General features: G+C 51.0%; 1 protein-coding gene across 5 annotated transcripts in view; it reads left to right on the top strand.

Moving 5' to 3' along the window:
* The first annotated feature begins 930 nt into the window (after positions 1 to 930).
* The window catches only part of Pcgf3 (polycomb group ring finger 3), a 37,577-nt gene continuing 21,168 nt past the window's right edge, over positions 931 to 17,339 (top strand). The window contains exons 1-6 of one of the 5 annotated variants that reach the window (XM_074042796.1): positions 1,016 to 1,125; positions 10,304 to 10,445; positions 11,740 to 11,779; positions 12,065 to 12,204; positions 13,647 to 13,764; positions 14,737 to 14,833. In XM_074042796.1, the coding sequence (XP_073898897.1) occupies positions 13,656 to 13,764; positions 14,737 to 14,833 (206 nt within the window). In that variant the 5' untranslated portion in view covers positions 1,016 to 1,125; positions 10,304 to 10,445; positions 11,740 to 11,779; positions 12,065 to 12,204; positions 13,647 to 13,655. Of the gene's footprint in view, positions 1,126 to 1,208; positions 2,848 to 10,303; positions 10,446 to 11,739; positions 11,780 to 12,064; positions 12,259 to 13,646; positions 13,765 to 14,736; positions 14,834 to 17,339 lie in introns of those variants that run through there. The other 4 variants (XM_074042797.1, XM_074042794.1, XM_074042795.1 and 1 more) reach the window with 4 other exon arrangements.

The following is a 17,339-nucleotide window of genomic DNA, read 5'->3' as shown; positions in this document are numbered from 1 at the left end:
CTAGATGTTACAAGCTAAGGAGCTTTGCAGCACTCCACCAATGTCTAATGATCACGGCTACACTCCTGACCCCACACCTCCAGACTAGCAGCGGCAGCTCACTGCCTCCCCTGGTGGGTCCAATGGCCTAGTGCTCCCCATCCCTGCTATCATAAGACCGCCAGAGCAGGGCTTTCAAGAAGCCCCATCTGACCTCTCCGCACACAGGCTCTCGCTGGACTTCCTGCCCTGCACCCCACTACCAGACCCTTGCTGGGCTCCCTCTAGTTCCTTCCTTACCCCACCCTCTGTGGCAGCACATCCCACCACGCCACTGCCTCAGCCTCTCTGTCCCTTAAGAGACAGAGAGTTCCTCTTCCTAGTTGCGGTCCCTTTCCACTACAGTGGGGACCCCACCAGGGTGTGACCCTCGGCCATTGTTCATGGCTCTAGGCAGGCTTGCGCATAGGTGGACGCACCCACGAGCTGTGGAATCCGAAGGGAGGACTCCTGCCTGTCCGCGGCGTTCTACGAATCTGCCTCATTCAAGGAAGAACAGGAATGCAAGAACGTGATGGCTTCGCAGGGAGGAAACCCCAGGTCAAGAGCCCTCCCCAGCATGAAGTTCGAGTCTGGCGCCTGCGCCCAGGTCACTGCCTTCAACTCAGGTTGCTGTGCCCACGCCCGCCTCCGGCCCCGCCCGGGCCCCGCCCAGGCCCCGCCCCGAACCCGAGATTCCGCCCTGCGGACCTGGCCCCTTCGCACACTCTGACCACGCCCCCTACGGTCCCCGCCCCCGCACTGTGGTCACGCCTCTGGGCTTCGCCCCGCAGTCTCGCCTGGGCCAAACGCAGCCTGCACGCGCCTGCGCCTTCTGGCCCCGCCCGAACCCCACCCCTGCAAGCCCCGCCCCCAGTCCCGCCCCCGCCCGGCCGCGGGGTGGGAGCCGAGCCGCACAGTGCGCATGCTCCAAGCGCGGCGCCCCCGATTCGGCGCTCGGCACTGCTCGGGCATTTCCGCCTCTTTGTTTTAAACTCCGGACGGCTTTTTTCTCCTCCTCTTGGGGGGGACCCGGAGGGAGCGGCGCCCCCTCCCCCTCCCGGCGAGCCCCCGCGTGCGCCCGCTCGCCCGCCGCCCGAGACGCAGGTCAGTGAGCCCGCCCCGCCCGGCCTGGGCCCGCGCTCCAGCTCCTCAGGCCGCGGCCTCGGCCCGTGTCCGGCGGAAGGCTGCAAGCCCGGAGCCATCGGCAGGCCCGGGAGGCGGGACCCCAGGGCCAGCGAGGAGGCCGGGACCCTGGGAGGCAGGACCCCACGAGACCAGGACCCCAGGGAGGGCAGGACCCCTGACCAGGCTGGACTCCGGACCAGATTGGACCCCGGGTCGGGCAGGACCCCGGGAGGACAGGAGCCCAGACCAGGAAGGACCCCGGACCAGGCAGGACCTGGAACCACCTATACCCCGGACCACTCTGGACCGTGGACCAGACTGTATCCCAGATGGGACAGGACTCCGGAAGGACAGGAACCTAGACCAGAAAGGACCCGAGACCAGGCAGAACCCCAGGAAGGAAGGAGCCTACACAGGACAGAACCCTGGGAAGGCAGGATCCTAGGAGAGCCAGGACCGGGATCAGGCAGGACTGCAGACCAGGCAGGAGCCACAGAGGGTCAGTCACCAACAGGGTCAGTCACTGGAATTGAGCAGGACCCACAGAGTGCTGGGAAAACAGAACAGGTCATCCAGAAGAGTCCAACCCCAGGGAAGGTTACTGAGAAGAGCTGGGGATCCTAGTATGGGTCAGGGGCAGGCCTGGGAACTGGCATCAGGATCTAGCGAGGGCCTAGCGATGACCTGGGAAAGGTCATCAAGGACACCTAGATCTCAGGACTGAACAGGACCTAAAGAATGCCAGAACCACTGAGGGAGGGGTCCAATCCCAGATAGGTTATAGCAGAGGGCCAGAACCCTGATACAAGACTGTAGGAGAGTCAGGACTGTGGGACAAGCCCACTGGAGAGGACTGAGACACCAACGCTGGCACCAAACGAGGTCTGGAACACTGGCACAGTCCTGTGAGAGCACTTTAGGACCCCAAGACAGTCCTGTGTTCCCAGGAGACTGGGACCCTGGGGCTGAGCCATGAGGAGGGCTCAGGACATGGGCAGGCTCTGGGACAACCAGGACCCCAGGGACTCACTTAGGGTGAGGGTGCTGGGGCTGGGCCATGAGGAAAGTTCTCCCAGGGAGGGCCCTGATTATAGCTAGCACTTCAAGATAGATCCCCAGGGAGTTCTGGGACTCTGGACAGCTAGACCCCAAGACTAGGCCAAAAAGAGTGCTGGGATGGGGTCCAGAGGTGCCCCAAATCTATCCCCACCTCTTGCTGTAAAGGTGCTGACATATGGGATCCTGGTCGCCTGAGCCTAAAGCTTCAAACCCCAGTTCAGAATCCCAGGAGGTCCCCTGAGCACCCCAGCATCATGAGCTCTCAGGCTGGCCCTATAGACATTCAGGAACTGCTGCCTGGGTGGGGACCTGGTGGCAAGTGTGAGGCAAGGTTGGGCTCATTTTTCTGGCTCTGGGCACTCAAGGATGTCAGGGGTTCTCTGGGTCCAGGAGTACTCCATGCTCCAGACCTAGAAAGTGGCCTTCTGCCTGCTTCCAGCCCTTCCTGTGGAGCCCAGAATGTGCTTATTTCTCCCTTCCTGGTCAGTGTCTGGCACCTTCATCCCCTGTCCCTCCCTCTTCCCAAGGTTGTGCAGGTACCTTCCTGGTCTAGAGGTGTCTCCAGTGTCCAGGGACTCCTGGAGCATTCAGGAGGAGCCAGACAAGCAGTCAAGAATGGGGCTGCAGGGTGAGCCCTGGCAGGTACTGCCTCTCCACTCCAGGAAAGGATGACATTCGAGTCGGGAGAAGTCTGTTTCTCTGAAACCTCCAGATCGGCCTTTTATCTAAAATGTGGTGTTTTCCTGGACTTTGGAAGTGGTCATGGAAAAGTGGGGTGCAGTTTTAAAGCTGTATGGGGTGTTAATGAGGGAGTGATTTGCTGCTCTTGACTAGAGCAGACACTGAGCAGACACTGAGTGAGTGTGTCCAGTGACACCTTTAAGATGTGTTCTGGGATTAGAAAGCTCGTGGCAGCAGGGGGTAGGAGCAGGGGCCTTATCTAGCCCAGCTTCCAGAACCAGCCTGGGGTGGTCAGTGAGTGAGAGAGAAGTTGGCATAGGGTGAGGCATGAGTCTAAAACTGTGGGCTGTCTGGACTCCCAGAGACAGATGCTTGAACTGGTGATTCCATGTCTTCCTTTGAAACACAGTTTCACTTCTTGATTTCTCAGGAGAAAACCAAGATTAAGTATATATTCAGGTTTGATTAGGCTCTTCATTTTCCACTTTTTGGACTTTTAAATGTAATAGTGATGAGTGGTTGTATTTATATTGCTGTGCAACATTTACTCCTAAACTTAGTTTCTGTGGGTCAGAACCCAGGCCTGGCTTGGTAGGTCCTCTGACTACATCCCATAGGCCTGTAGGCAGGGTGCTGGCCAGGCCCTCACCTGAGGACTCCACTGCAGAGCATTCCCAACCTGGCCTCCTTCTGTACTGTCAGCTGCCCACCAGCTCCTTTCCCTGGGGCCTCACAAAAGGCAGCTGAGTGGGAGCCAGCAACAGAGCAGGACATTAACAGGAAGGAAGCAATAGGCTTTGCAACTTAACCTTGGAAGTGGTACGCCGTCACCTTTGCCTAATTCTGTTTGTTAGAAGCAAAACACTAGGCCCTGTGCAGACACAGGGGTCTAGATTCCATAGGGTGGGCATACCAGGTGTGCCCACCAGGAGGTATGCGAGCCTGGCATTTATCAGGTTTTAGGTACTGTGTGTCCTGAACCTGAGTAAACCTCCTAAGTAAATTCAGAGTTGTATGTTAGAATGAGGCTCTCTAATTGACTCATACAGAGTCCTTTGATATCACTATAATGGTTGAGATGATTGTGAGGTGTGACTCCTACACAGGAAGGAACATAAGTTAGAAAAGATTCCTAGGAAGTAACTTACCATTCAGAACGCTTTGACAAACAGTCCAACCTCTGCAGATGGAGTGGGGCAGGAGTGGGGGGTGTCAAACCTCTGAGTGCAGGGATTGCTGGTGTCCCAAGAGTCTCATGTTATTCTTGCCCAAGACAAGGTCCAGAAGTTATAAACTGACCTTTGTAAGAAGTTTTTCTTAACCTTTTAAAATATGTGGAGAAAGGGTTTTTCCTATTGCTTTGGACCTTGTGCATCTGTTTGTTTAGTGTCTTCTTCAAAATGGTGGGCAGAGTGGCTCAAGTGGTAGAGCGCTTGCATAGCAAGTGTGAGGCCCTGAGTTCAAACCCCAGTGCCGCTAAAAAAAAGAAAACACAAAATGGCGTCTAAGATGTAAGATCCCGAAAAGTTTGGGATATTTTTCCTATGGAAGTACTAGGTTCCAGGTACTCCCTGTTCCCCACCCGGCCTAGTGTGGGGCTCATTCAAGGTTGTGTGGATGCTGGGCTCCTGGTGGCCACCTCCCATCTCCCTGCCCTCCCGGGCCCTGGGGAGATTCTACCACAGAATAACCCAACTGTTGGGTGGGGAAGGGCCCTTTGCCATTGACTGGAATCTCACAAAGTAAGATTGCCTTGGAGCTGTGTTGCTCTTTGGCTTGTTTAATAGCAGGATTTGTTATTTGCTGCCTTGGTTGATGTTTAGAGTTGAATTTAAGGTTGAAGATATAATTTTTCCTTACTGTTAAACTATGTTGAGGTTTAGGGGCAGTTTCCCATTGTCTGTCTGTTTTTTATTACCCTCACTGTACTTGCTGTTTATTTATTGCAAAAATACTGCACAATTTGTTGTAGGTCAAAAATTGGAACTGTTCTTCAGTAAATTGGAACTGTTCTTCAGTTCCACAAGTCTATAGTTTATCGTCACATTTAGTCAGGGTGGTAGTGCGTACCTGTAGTCCCAGCCACTCGTGAGACTGAGGCAGGAAAATGCCCAGAACTTCAAGGCCAACCTGGAAATAGAATGAGATCCCATGTCCAAAAATAGAAATAATGAGTAAAAACATGAAGCCTTTAAAAATAATGACAGAACTGTCTTTTCAGATCTGCCACATTCTTCTTATAGAACTAAACTATACAAATGCCAAAAGGGCAAAGAGCAATTGATGTTGCCTACATGCATTTTGTGGATTCACCACTGTCTAGGGAAGGTTCTGACAGGAGGAGTGCCCACTAGAAGCACTGTCCTCACTAGCCTCTTTCATTTGAAGGGACCCTCTAGTGTTTAGAGGAACCTTGACAGTGGAGGTTAACTGAATTTTTTTTTTTTTTTGCAAATTAATTGATATTTGCAGAACTTTGCTATATTCACAGCAAATTCCACATGTTTAATAAAAAGCATGCAACAGAAAGGTGTCTGCAGACCTCTTCAGAGCCCCTACTACCCTTCAGGTCCTGCGTGGGTTTCATGGGCCTTGTGGAGGTCCCTTGGTTGTGTGGGGATTTTAGGGGTTTGTAGTCCCGTGTGAGTTAGCTGCTCCATCTCCTGGTTCCCAAGCAGGGCCTGGGCGGTATTGGGTGCTAACCAAACCATAACTAAAAGCAGATCTGGACCAGCGCCTTTTGTGGCTGTGTTCTGAGGGTGTGGTGTGGCTTGCCTTGGTCACTAAAGGTACCAGGACACTCTGCTCACCCTGATTTGCCTGACAAAGGATTGAAGCTGCGCCCTGCACATAAGCAGGTGGGGCAGAGAAGAGTGAGCCTTTCTTTTTTATTTCAGGGACTTTAGCATTTACTAAGAAAAAAATTGAAGAAAACTTGCAAGAATTATACAATGAGTATCTGCCGTGGTCTGAATGTTTATGTCACACACACACCCCCCCTCATCAATTCATTAAGTTGAAATCCTAAAGCTCTGCCCTTAGGGACAGCATTAGTGCCTTGTAAAGGATACCCAGCAGAGCTCCCTGGCCCCTCCTGCCACTGGAGGACTTAGCAAGAGGTGCCATCAGGATTGGACCAGAAACAGATGCAGGAGGGCTGGTGACCCCTTCTCTAGCACTGAGAAATAAACTTCTGTGATTTGTAAGTCTCCAAATTCAGAGTATTCTGTGAGCAGCTGCACAGACTAGGATAGGACCCTTATGCCCACTCCTAGAACATGGTTTTCTGCTTGGCGATATTTGCTTCCTCTTTTCCTCTAAATATCAGTTTACTGTTGTGGGGTGACAGGAGAGCAACGGCAGAGGGTGCAACGGCCTTCCAGAGATCTTTAGAGCACACTAGCCCATGTATAGTGGGTTCCCACCCTGGCTTCCAGTGTAGATGGGAAGGCTGGACATAGTCCATACATAGCTTATTAGGCCCTTTCAGTTTTACTAGTTGACTGGAGGATCCATGGTGTTTACCCTGAGCCAGATCTGTGGGGCTGGTGTGGGGTTGGTGTCAGTCCCTCCTGACACATTCAGGTCTGGTGTGAGGTTAATATCAGTCCTTCCTGACACACTCAGAGAGGTCCTTGTGGAGTTGGTGTCAGTCCCTCCAGATACACTCAGGGAATTCCTATGTGTGGTTGGTGTCCATCCTTCCTGACACATTCACAGAGGTCCCAGAGACACTGGCTTCATATCTGTCGATCTTGTCATACTCAATGAGGTTCAGTTAGACTGACACAGTCCATGTAAGATCAGTTTAGTCTGTGACATTGCAGAAGCCCCACGGCCACCCAGGCTAGGTGATTTGCTGTAATGTTCTTTCTGCTCCTGGCTATAGTTTGCTCAGGGAAAGAACTGGGCACATCAGCCAGGCAAGAAGAGTATGAGGTGAAGTCACATGTCTAGATTGGCTTAATTTCCTAACAGCAGACTGTGGACATGTGGGAGGTTGCATGCATCCATGAGGTCTAGGTTGTCACTGAAGGCTGGCCACATAGGCTTTTCTGCTGTCTGCACCGAATGCCAGCAACCAACTGCATGGCCTGTCATTACAGTGGTCTGGGCAGGGCACAGCACTTCTTACTCAGGGAGAGTTCCAGTCTGTGTAGAGAATTTCACCAGCTAGGGCTGACCACAGTCTTCTGAAGGAGAGCATCTCAGGACTTACCAGCTGTTAAGCCATAGGAGAAGTGCTGGAGGAGGCTGGAATGGTGAAGGAGGCAGGGAAGAGGAGGGTAATCTTGAATGCAGGAGGTTGCCATTAATGACAGCCAGTTCTTCACTGCAGCAACCACTGTCAAGGGCTGAGTCACTGCTGACTACTAGGATGGTCAGCACAGAGGGGAAGGGTCTGTCACCATAGAACGTTGTTCTGGTTCTGTGCTGGTGTGGAGCAGAAAGTGGAGCCCACCTGTGGCACAGAGTAAGGGATGTGCCTGTTCAAGCAGGTAAAGGTCTTAGTTGCTTATAAAAGGCCCATTCTTTCTTATTTTTGTTGTTGTATGTTTTTTGTTTGTTTGTTTTCTTTTGTTAGAAAATACTCTTTTAGTGTTGAAGTCACCATTCCTGTTAACATGTGCAAGCCTGGGCTATTTGGGAACCAGCTTGGAATTGGATCAGTGGTGCTTTAGACCACAGGTCCAACAGAGTCTTCTCCTTGGATCCCACTCACAGGAGAGCTTGTTTGCATTACTGATTTTAATGAGGATAATGTCTTCTCATTGGGTTTTGATGGTTGTCCCCATCTTCCAAGGCTGAGTAAGGTGCACCTGGGTCATGTAGGTAGAGCAAGTGTTGTTAAGGGAAGTTTACTTTTCCAACTTTTAGATTTTGCCTAGCAGGAGACCATGGTAAAGTGAGACCCTGTGATCAGGTATTGAGTAGACCCGGATATTTCACCCTCAGTCCAGGGGGAGGCTACTGAGAGGAGCCACATGTGGCCATGTTCTGAGGGATCAGGAGAGTTCTGGGGCCCAGGCTGCCACAGCAGGGATGTTGCTCTCCCCTACCTACAAAAAGGGTAAGGTCCCCTCATCCGCCACTCTGTTCATGGAATAAACATGCACTCAGGGCACATGTGTCCCTGATGACACACCACTTGGCATCCATCCTGTAGTAGGTGAGGATGGGTGACCTGGACTGCCTGCATGGTTCCCACCCTCAGACGCCTGCTGACCTTTCCTAGAACCCCAAGCCCAGAGGTCTGCTAACTCCTTGAACCCAGCAAGCCATTAGCCTGTGCCTTCCTCATTTCAGGAGCTATACATATCCTCTACCATCTTCTCAGTGGGTCAGAATAAACCTCCAATTGTCTCTGCCTATCCCAGCAGCCAACCAACCAGCTGTTGTCATGGTCAGCCATGTCCAGAGATCATGCCTGTCCATATGACCATGGACACGACGGAGTGCAGAGTGACAAGCACGCAAAACAGGCCGTCCTCAGAAGGCCCACAAGAGAGAGCTGGGCTGGCTGCCTGTGTTGGGATAACGTGGGTACTGAGACTTGGCTGGCTTTCGAGGAGCTGGAGTCTCTCCAGGAAGTGACTGGGTGCAGAGGCTGGCAGGGGGTGCGTGTCACCTTTACCATGGAATGCCAGACTATCTCAGGACTGTGCCTGTGTATTGTATGGCAGCCAGCACCAGGAACCACTGTTCACCAGTGCATGGCATGCAAGGCTCCATCCTGCTGGTTTGGTGGTCTGTAACTGAGTCTCATGAGTTTTCTAATTTGTACTTCCCAGTACACTGAAAAGTTGAATGGTTTAGATATGCTTGTTTGGAATTTCTCTTTTGTGAAGCTCTTTTATCATCTAGAGCAAGGTCTGTGAACTTTGTCTGTAAAGGGCCAGGGATAACACACAGCATCAGAACCACTCAACTCTGACAGTTGAATGTGGGAATGTCTGGCCCATGAAGCTATATAGCAGCAGCACCATAGTGGCCTGAGGGCCTCATGCATTATAGACACGGCTCCCTGGTTCACGGCAGGTCTTGTCCCAGTGAACACAGCATAAACTGAAAATGTAAGTGGAAAGTGTACTGAATGCCCCTAAGCTGCCCAGCCGGGCAGAGTGGAGGGATTGTAGGCCCCTGACTTTCTACATTCTTCCAGTCTGTGGCTTTCTTCACTCTGTTTTTAGATAATCCAATGAACATGCTTTTAATGAAGTTGATTTTATTAGTCTTTTCTTTGTGGCTAGTGGATTTTTTTTTTTTTCTGTCTCTTAAATCTCACCCAGGGTGGAGAGGAGGTCCTCCTTAGTATCTTCTCAAGGTTTAAAATTCTAGCTTCTACATTTTCTCTAGTCAGGCAGCGTGGGACAGGGATGGTGCAAGCTTAGTTTGGTGGCTTTTTCCAATTTTATCACTAGGAGCCATGTCTGCCACCTTGTTTTAAATTGTGAAGTAATCATTTCCTTGAGGTATATTCACCAGTTTATTCTGTAGTAATGACCAAAGGTTCCCTTTCAAGCCTGCCCCAGCCTACCTTTCTGAAGCCTGGTGTCCCTGGGAACAGCACTGTGTGGTCTGTTTGCAGCTTTGTCCTTCCAGCAGCCTTGTGCTAGGGGCACCCTTCCCCTTGTCCTGACTGGTGAGGGGTAGCATGGTTGCTTCCAGCTATGGCTTTCCTGAGTGGAATTGCTTCGAGTGTTCATGTTTCAGCAGTCGTGTATGAGTGTCTTCTTAAATAGAGAACTTTTATTTAGTTTAAAAAGTCTTTTAAGACTTTTTAAAAATCATGAATGGATAATGGATTTTATGAAAAGATTTTTATACATCTATTGGGAAGAAAACATGGTTTTTCTTCTTTTACCCTTTGTCATTAATGATGTGCTTCCTTGTACTGTGGCCATCTGTATTCTAGAGATAAAGCTAACTTATTACAGAATGACTGTCCCTCTGTGTACTGCTGCATGCAGGGGCTGACACTTAGGGTCTGTCCTTTGTGTGTTTTGCCAATTGTTAGTCTCATAAAGTGAGTTAGAGCTTCTGTGTGTGTGTGTGTGTGTGTGTGTGTGTGTGTGTGTGTGTGTGTGTATGTGTGTTTGGTGTTGCTGGAGATTGAACTCAGGGCCTCGCACATGACAGGCAAGTGCACATCCCCAGTCCTAAAGTATTGTCTTTTCACTCACTGAGAGGTTGTTTGCTCTTGGACATGGTAGAACCATCTAGAGACTCCCGGGCCTGGAGTTTTCTTTGAAGGAAATTTGTGATTACTTATTCAGCTCCCATAACAGAATAGATGTTTTGGGTTTTCACCACTTGCCTCAATTCTAGTAAATTATTTTTCTAGGAATTTATCAGTTTCACATAAATTTTAGTTTCGCTGGCATGGAGTTATTCACAGTGTTCTGTTACTGCTCAGGTGTTCCATTCCCCAAGGGGCATCCACTGATCTTCATGTACCTGTTGGCTGTCATCTGTCACCTTGGCAGACTGCACGCTCCCACTGGCTCCTCCCTCTCTGCTTGATTCTCTGTAGTGTTTGCCACTTTCCAACACACTAGGTAATTTACGTGCTTCCCATATTTACTGTTCCTATCTTTGTTGGGATGTAGGCTGTGGGGATTTGTGTGTGGTGCTTGGTCAGAATTCTCCAGCTGTGCTGCCCAGCACAGGAAACCACTGGCCACACTTGGTTAAAATGAACTACAATTAGAACTTTGGGTCCTCGGTCAGATGTACTGCCTTTCCAGTGTCAGTGGCCTTGAGTGGACACTGGCTGCCGTGCTGGGCATGGTCATCTTAGGTCAGGCCTGCCTGGCCATGAGCCGGCTTCATCCCCCTCATCTGAATACCTCAGACATGCCTCTCAGTCCTCCCTCGGTTGGTCTTTGAAGATGGGCTCTTCCTTCCTGGCTCCCTCTCTTTCCTGAATTAACTGAACAGTTTATAGAAATGCAGTTACAGAAAAACTTGAAGTGTGCAAATGGTATGAGTTGGATATAAAGGAAAGTCATTTCTGGACCAGTTGTTTCCAAGTTGTATCTAATCACTGTCCTTAAGCCACAAACACCCTGTGTCCTCTTGCGGCTCTGATGCTGTCAGAGTTATGCTGCAGGTGATGTTTCAAGCTCTTTTCCAGTGATGCCTATTCTCAGGTGGATAGAGCTCTGGACAGAACCTCAAGACAATATCAGGGAACTCTCAGCCAGGCCTCTGGGCACTCTTGAGGCACAGTTGCCACTTCATGCCCAAGCTGAGAAGTGGTAGAGGCCCCATGTCATCCTGCCAGGGTTGCTCCAGTCCCACCATGTATGTTGTGCTCACCATTGTCAGACTCCTGAGCTCAGCACAGGCACAGTGCCCATGTGGTCCTCAGTGCCCACTCATTGAGTGGGTGGCAAGTCTGTGACCAGGAGAGATGGCAGCTCAGTCTGGATCCAAGGACGCAAGAATCACAGACAGCACATGAAGTAAATAACAAAGTTCACTGCTCACTGTCCCTCCCCTGAGGCCCCCACAGGTCACCCTTAAAATTCACCACCTCCCTAAGGGCTTCCACATACTCTTGTCCTGCCTTCTTGAGCCCCAGAGCCGTATGACAGAGCCTCTGCCTCCCTCCCTCACCCCCACAAGCTGTGTCTCTGCTCTGGGCTGGGCTCGGTGACTCCTAGATATGTCTTTTTGGTAGAACCCCCTCCTTCACCATCATAATTCTCACTTTGGATTGTTTAAGCAAGTAAACAAGCAGATCTGCTTAACTGAGCAAGCCTCAGAGTTTCTGGAAGGTGGACCCAGCATGGGCTGGGTCTGCATCCCGTGTCCTCTTGTGGTGACATCATCTCTGCTTCTCTGTAGGCTTCACGATGTAGCCGGGAATCCAGGCTCTCATTTGCAGGTAAGTTAAAGCTGATCTTCCTTCTCCGCTGTCTGTGAATTGATGAAATTTACCTAGAATTGCATGTGACAAGTATGTTGTAACCATGGTAAAAGTTCCTTGTAGTTCACTATAGCATCGTGCTGGCAGTTTACCATGCCTCATTTTCCTTGGTCAGCATTTCTAATGGACCTTGTCACTCTGCTTGCTGTGTAGGAGTCATCTAAGCTCTAGTGAGGGTTCAGTGGTGGGTTTATGCAGAACCGTCAGTGATATGCCTGAGTCACAGTGTTGTTTCTGTGTTAGAAAATGGAAACAGAGCAAGGGCTAGAAGGAAGGTGCAGAAGCAAACCAGAGTGCAGAGTGAGGAGGGATCATCGCATCCTCATGGTGGCCTGAAACCTCCATGCCACGGCGTGAGGGGGGACACGCAGACGTCAGAGGAGGTGAGACCTGGGGCTCCATCCCAAGAACGAGGAGCTGGGCTCCTGTTGTCCTCAGTGAGTATTGTCTCCTAATTCCTGTCAGCTTAGGGGTAGGTGTAACATTTAAAGGTCTGTGTGACAGTGAGGACACAGGGAGGGGCAGATGTAAGGATGATGCTGACCATCAATTTGCCCAGGGGAGGTATGTGATTGGTAGGGGTAGAAAGGTCAGGAATGGGCCTCACTGGGGCTCCATGGCCATGCTTGGCACGCTGTCATGTCTGAGGGGCAGTGAGATAATCATGCTGCACCAAGGGGCAGTTGGTGGGCCTGGAGCTCAGCAGAGTTCTGATGAGTAACTGGGTGATGAAAGTGCCACCAGCTGGTTTCCTATGCTGCTGAGTGGACACTTTTAACCATGGCCTTCTCATATAGCATTTGAATGGTAAAGTAGAATGAGGGCCTGGCCCTCAGTTTCCATGCTCAAAGGCCATGTGGCAGATCCAGATCAAACTGGCTGGGGACAGGGCCAATCCTACAGGACCTCAGTCTCCTTTGGGGCTCTGTGTCTTCCTGGAGTCTGCAGGTCCTGGTGGACAGGATAATGACCGATTGTGGGTCCTCAACTCAGCTCTTCCTCCACCTACCACTGCAGCCTGCTGTCCTATGTTCTGGGTCAGCCTGTGTACCTAGCTGAGAGGTCAGGATGGGTTCCTGTTCCTGTGTCCCATGGACAGAGCCGAGGGTAGTGGGGGAGGAGACAAGCAGATGGACAGAGAGGCCCCTCAGGGAAGGAGGCCCAGGGTCAGCATCATGTTGGTCTCAGGAGAAAGACTGAGGAGTCCTCTGTGCTCACGGAGCTGTGGCAGACACACAGTGAGGCCCTGAAATCCCAGCATCAAGTAACCAGAGAGCACCTGCTGCCTAGATGCTGCAGGGGTCTCAGGGTCTCCAGGTTGTGTGTGCCGGACTGATATCCCAGCAGCCCTGCCCCTTTTCCTCCTTCCTTCTTTGCCGTCATAATGCAGACTCCCTTGTAGCTACATGGAGAGTTGCAAGCAAGTAGGGTTGCTCTGCTCCAGGCCTCCTGGGCCCCATCCTGTCTCCATTCTGCCTTATAAACCCTCCCTGCCTACATCCATCACCTCACCAGCTCTGAGCAGGAGAGGAAGAAGGGCGTCAGGAACAAAGAGAAGCTAGGTCTCACTGGCTGCAGTTTGCTGGTGGGAAGGTCTCCTCATCACACAACCCCACTGACTATAACTTCCTGTCCCAGTATCACTGCAGTATCACCATTGGTTGTTCACTATGCCTTCTGGATGGAGAAGTGGACTCAGTCCACAGCCAGGAGGCTTCAGCGTGTGCCATGCCATCCCTGGAGGACATTATCAAGGCTGAGCTGTTGGTGAAAGAAACACAGAGCAGTTGAAATGTTAATTAGTTCACGTGTGTTTCTTTTGTAGAAGCCAAAGATGTTGACCAGGAAGATTAAGCTCTGGGACATAAATGCCCACATCACCTGCCGCCTGTGCAGCGGCTACCTCATCGATGCGACCACAGTGACCGAGTGTCTGCACACATGTGAGTATTGTGGCCCTGCACTGCAGTGGGTGGATCCAGATGGTTGTTGGGACTGCTGCAACATGCTCCTCAGAACTTTGGCTGTGATTTTCCAAAAGCTTTTGGCTCAGGTGCAAGCCAGAGGTCAAAAAAATTACCTCACACTAAAGATGCCATAGGTGACTTCCCTAGAGCAAGGTTCCACTCAGGAAACCTGAATGTTCTGAGTGTTGGTGAGGTCAGCCACTGGGGAACAGCCATGTTCACTTCTAGCAGGGAGATGCCTGTGTTTTAAATTCTCAAATGAAGTCCTTACATGTTCAGACAGAGATTTGCTGGTTAACTCCTGGCACCTGGTTCTCTATTCCACCTGCCAGGTGGGATGGGATTTTTCTGTCTCACCTGAAGGCAGGTGTCCTGTATGGATCACCTGGAGGCATCACAGAGGCAACAAACAGCACATCTGGTAACCACCAGGGAGCAGCTCATTAAAGTAAAGACTCTCAACACAACTGACTTTGGATCCTGTAGTTTCTCTTTAGAAAATACTTGTCACTTTCATAGAATTTTTATGTTAAAGTTAATTGTGTTGTTAGAAACTGGTGGCATAGTTTTATGTCAAGCAATTCTCATTGAATTTTATCTGGTTTTATTGTACAAGACATTGTGATGCTGTAGGCCAATTTACAAAAGTTTTAAACATTTGCTGTATTCTGATGATCTCCAGCAAGTCTCCGGCCTTTGACTGCTGCTCCTTCTGTTTCCTCCTCACTCAGTCCCTCATGCAGGTGTCTGGAGTGGGCCTGCCACCACATAGTGCAGTGCTTCTTTTTGCAGGGCAACCCAAAGGCAGGTACTTTCTTTCAGGAGCTAGGAACTGCGTAGAGGAGGTTACCATGCAAGTGTCCCCTTAGCTCTCTGAGGTTCAGCTGGCTTCATGTGTGGCTGACGTCTCTCTTCTGAGTTTGCTCTCACTTGCTGCCCTTTGGACAGTCTGCAGGAGCTGCCTGGTAAAGTACCTGGAGGAGAACAACACCTGCCCCACATGCAGGATCGTGATCCATCAGAGCCATCCACTGCAGTACATTGGGTGAGTGTCGTGTGCAAGTTGAGGGCTTACCAGACATGGTGCCCAGTGCAGCTACATGGCAGTAGTAGCCCCTCTGCTCTAGGCTGCCCATTCATCAAACTGTAGGTGGCCAGGGCCATGCCAGTGGATGTCCAGCAGCACCTGTCCAGGTCACTTGAGGGATCTTGAGACCAAGTGGAACCTCATGAGTTTTCCTAAATTGGAAGATGTACCAGATCTGCCTTTCTGCAGGAGTAACCACCTTGGACTGGGTTAGGTCAAGGAGATGAGGGGGGCCAGTGGGCAAAGTTTTAGATTTTGAGGGTCACTCTGAAGGAAATGAAATACCCACCACATGACATAAGGGGTTCAGAGACAAGTCTAGAACTAGTTGAAGGAAGAGACTTGCACAGCATGTTACATACATGGGTTTCACATACCTGGGCAACTTCAGGTCCTGGCCAGGCAGCAGCTGCCATCCTCAGAAGCCCCTGCAGCTTCCCAGACAGCACTGCTGGGTCCCACTATTCTTCAAGCTCTCGACTCTGGGAACAGCATGCGCTTTCTGTGTGCCTGGTCCTTTGACAAATCACCCATTCACATTGTCCCTGGGAGGGTTCCATGGTCCTTTTGTTCCGTGAAGACGTCTGGAGGCATCCACTGGTTTTTCTTCCTGAGCTCTTCTGCTATGTCCCATGTGCAGGGTATATGAGGGATATCTGGCATAAGGAACTTCTGTCTGTCTTCCTGCTAGCTCCTGAACCACATATGGGCAACTTCTTAGGCTGTGTTCTGGCCAGTGCGAGGTTTTAGTTTTTCCAACATGGTGACTATAGGGAACCTTACCCTCCTACCCTGGTTTTCTCTGAGCTTACCTTCCAATGCACTGACTGGTTGTTGGGATTGCTCTGTGGGTGCCACCCATCTTAGTGTTCTGCTCTACTACCTGTTTGGAGGTCCTAGCATGTCCTGGTTGTGGGCAGGCTGCATCACCTGCTTTTTGTCTGGAGTGTGGTGTTGCAGAGCTAGGGAGAGTTTCACCACATGGACTGCTGGTGGCAGGGGCTTCATGTGGTCCCAGGGCATGAGCCTGAGGAGGCCACCTCTCTCTCCAGGCTGTTGGAGTTTGTTATGCCCCAGGCTGAGCAGGGAGGGCTATCTTGGGGACAGACTTTCATCACAGTCTTAGGCTGTCACACTGGCATGAGGAGAGAATGGGAGGCAGGTGTGGCGCCAGGTGGAGGGGTGAGGACTGGGGATTGAGCATGGGGGGCTTGGGTCAACAGGGGCTGACCTGCATCTGGTGTTAGTTTCTTTCTACACAGTGCTGCAGTGGCTGTGAGCTGGGTGGAGATGCTCCCTTGTCATGTGTTCTGGGCCTCTGGGGGCTCCTAGCCCCTCTCCCACTAGCTGTGTCCAGGCTCTGCCTAGAACTGCTTGGCTGGCAACTTTGCCCCTGCTTCCTGCCAGATTCTCTATTCTCAGAGCAAGGCAGGGCAGCCTGTGGCCCCGCAGCATGAAGTACAGGCCTGGGTATGGTGCAGTTTTCTTGGCTTGAAATATCCATTTCTAGGACTTTGGGGTGAGTGATGTGGGACATGTGGTGGCATGAGACCTGCCCTGGGCAGGTGCTGGCCCTGGGCCTGAAGGGCCTAGTGGAGAGCATGCTGGGAACGAAGGAAGGATGGTTTCAGCCCGGAGTGCATGCATTCTCCATAGAGATGGCTCCACTTCAAGGGGCTGCTAGAGGAAACAATGGTCCCGCTCATCCCCTACCCGTACTTCCTAGCTCCCCAACCCAGTCAGGTTGGTGAGACCTGGCCTTGTCACTCAAGCCAGGTATGAAGCTATGTGGTCATCTGTTCCACCCAGCATGGCCTTGGGGATTGGTGAGTTCTAATGGAAGCCAGGCAGGTATAGTAGGAGCTATGAGTACGTGCGACCTGGTCGTGGTGTGTGTGGACCACACCTGTGAGTGGTGGTAAGGAGGTTTTGGGGAGCTCTGTGTGGCTCCACACCATGCTGGGCTTCACAGCTGAGAGCCACCAGAGCATAGAAAGTTGGTGGAGACAGCAAGTCATGGTCTTGCAGCACCTGGACAGCTATGATTCCAACAGGATTGTTTTCCATTAGAGGCTGCTCTGCTGGGCTCTGGAGGGCTAGATGTCTATGAATTTTGAGAAATGTAATCATGTCAGTTATTTTGATACATAGAGTTTTCTTATGTATGTTTAAAATTTAACATTGATTTGAAAACTAAAATCCTATGACACTTTACCCAAGAAAAGAAAACAGTTACTTGGATATAATTGTAGCTTATGTTTAAGAATAGCAAATCAGAGTAGGAACTATATTTAGATATGGTGCTTCTGTACCTTCTCAGAGAACCTTTGTAGGTAGATCAGAATGACCACAGAAAGTCCAGCAGACCATGGGTGGGAGGTGTAAGTTGCCACATGCCTGGTGACTACTGTCCTGAGAGAGAGGGGTCCTGTGAACTAACCCTGTGTCCAGCAGGCTGTGGGCC

Source organism: Castor canadensis, chromosome 9 (assembly GCF_047511655.1).
Source record: "Castor canadensis chromosome 9, mCasCan1.hap1v2, whole genome shotgun sequence".
NCBI lineage: Eukaryota > Metazoa > Chordata > Mammalia > Rodentia > Castoridae > Castor > Castor canadensis.
The sequence above is the reverse complement of the archived record's forward strand: the minus strand, read 5'-3'. Positions and strand labels throughout refer to the sequence as shown.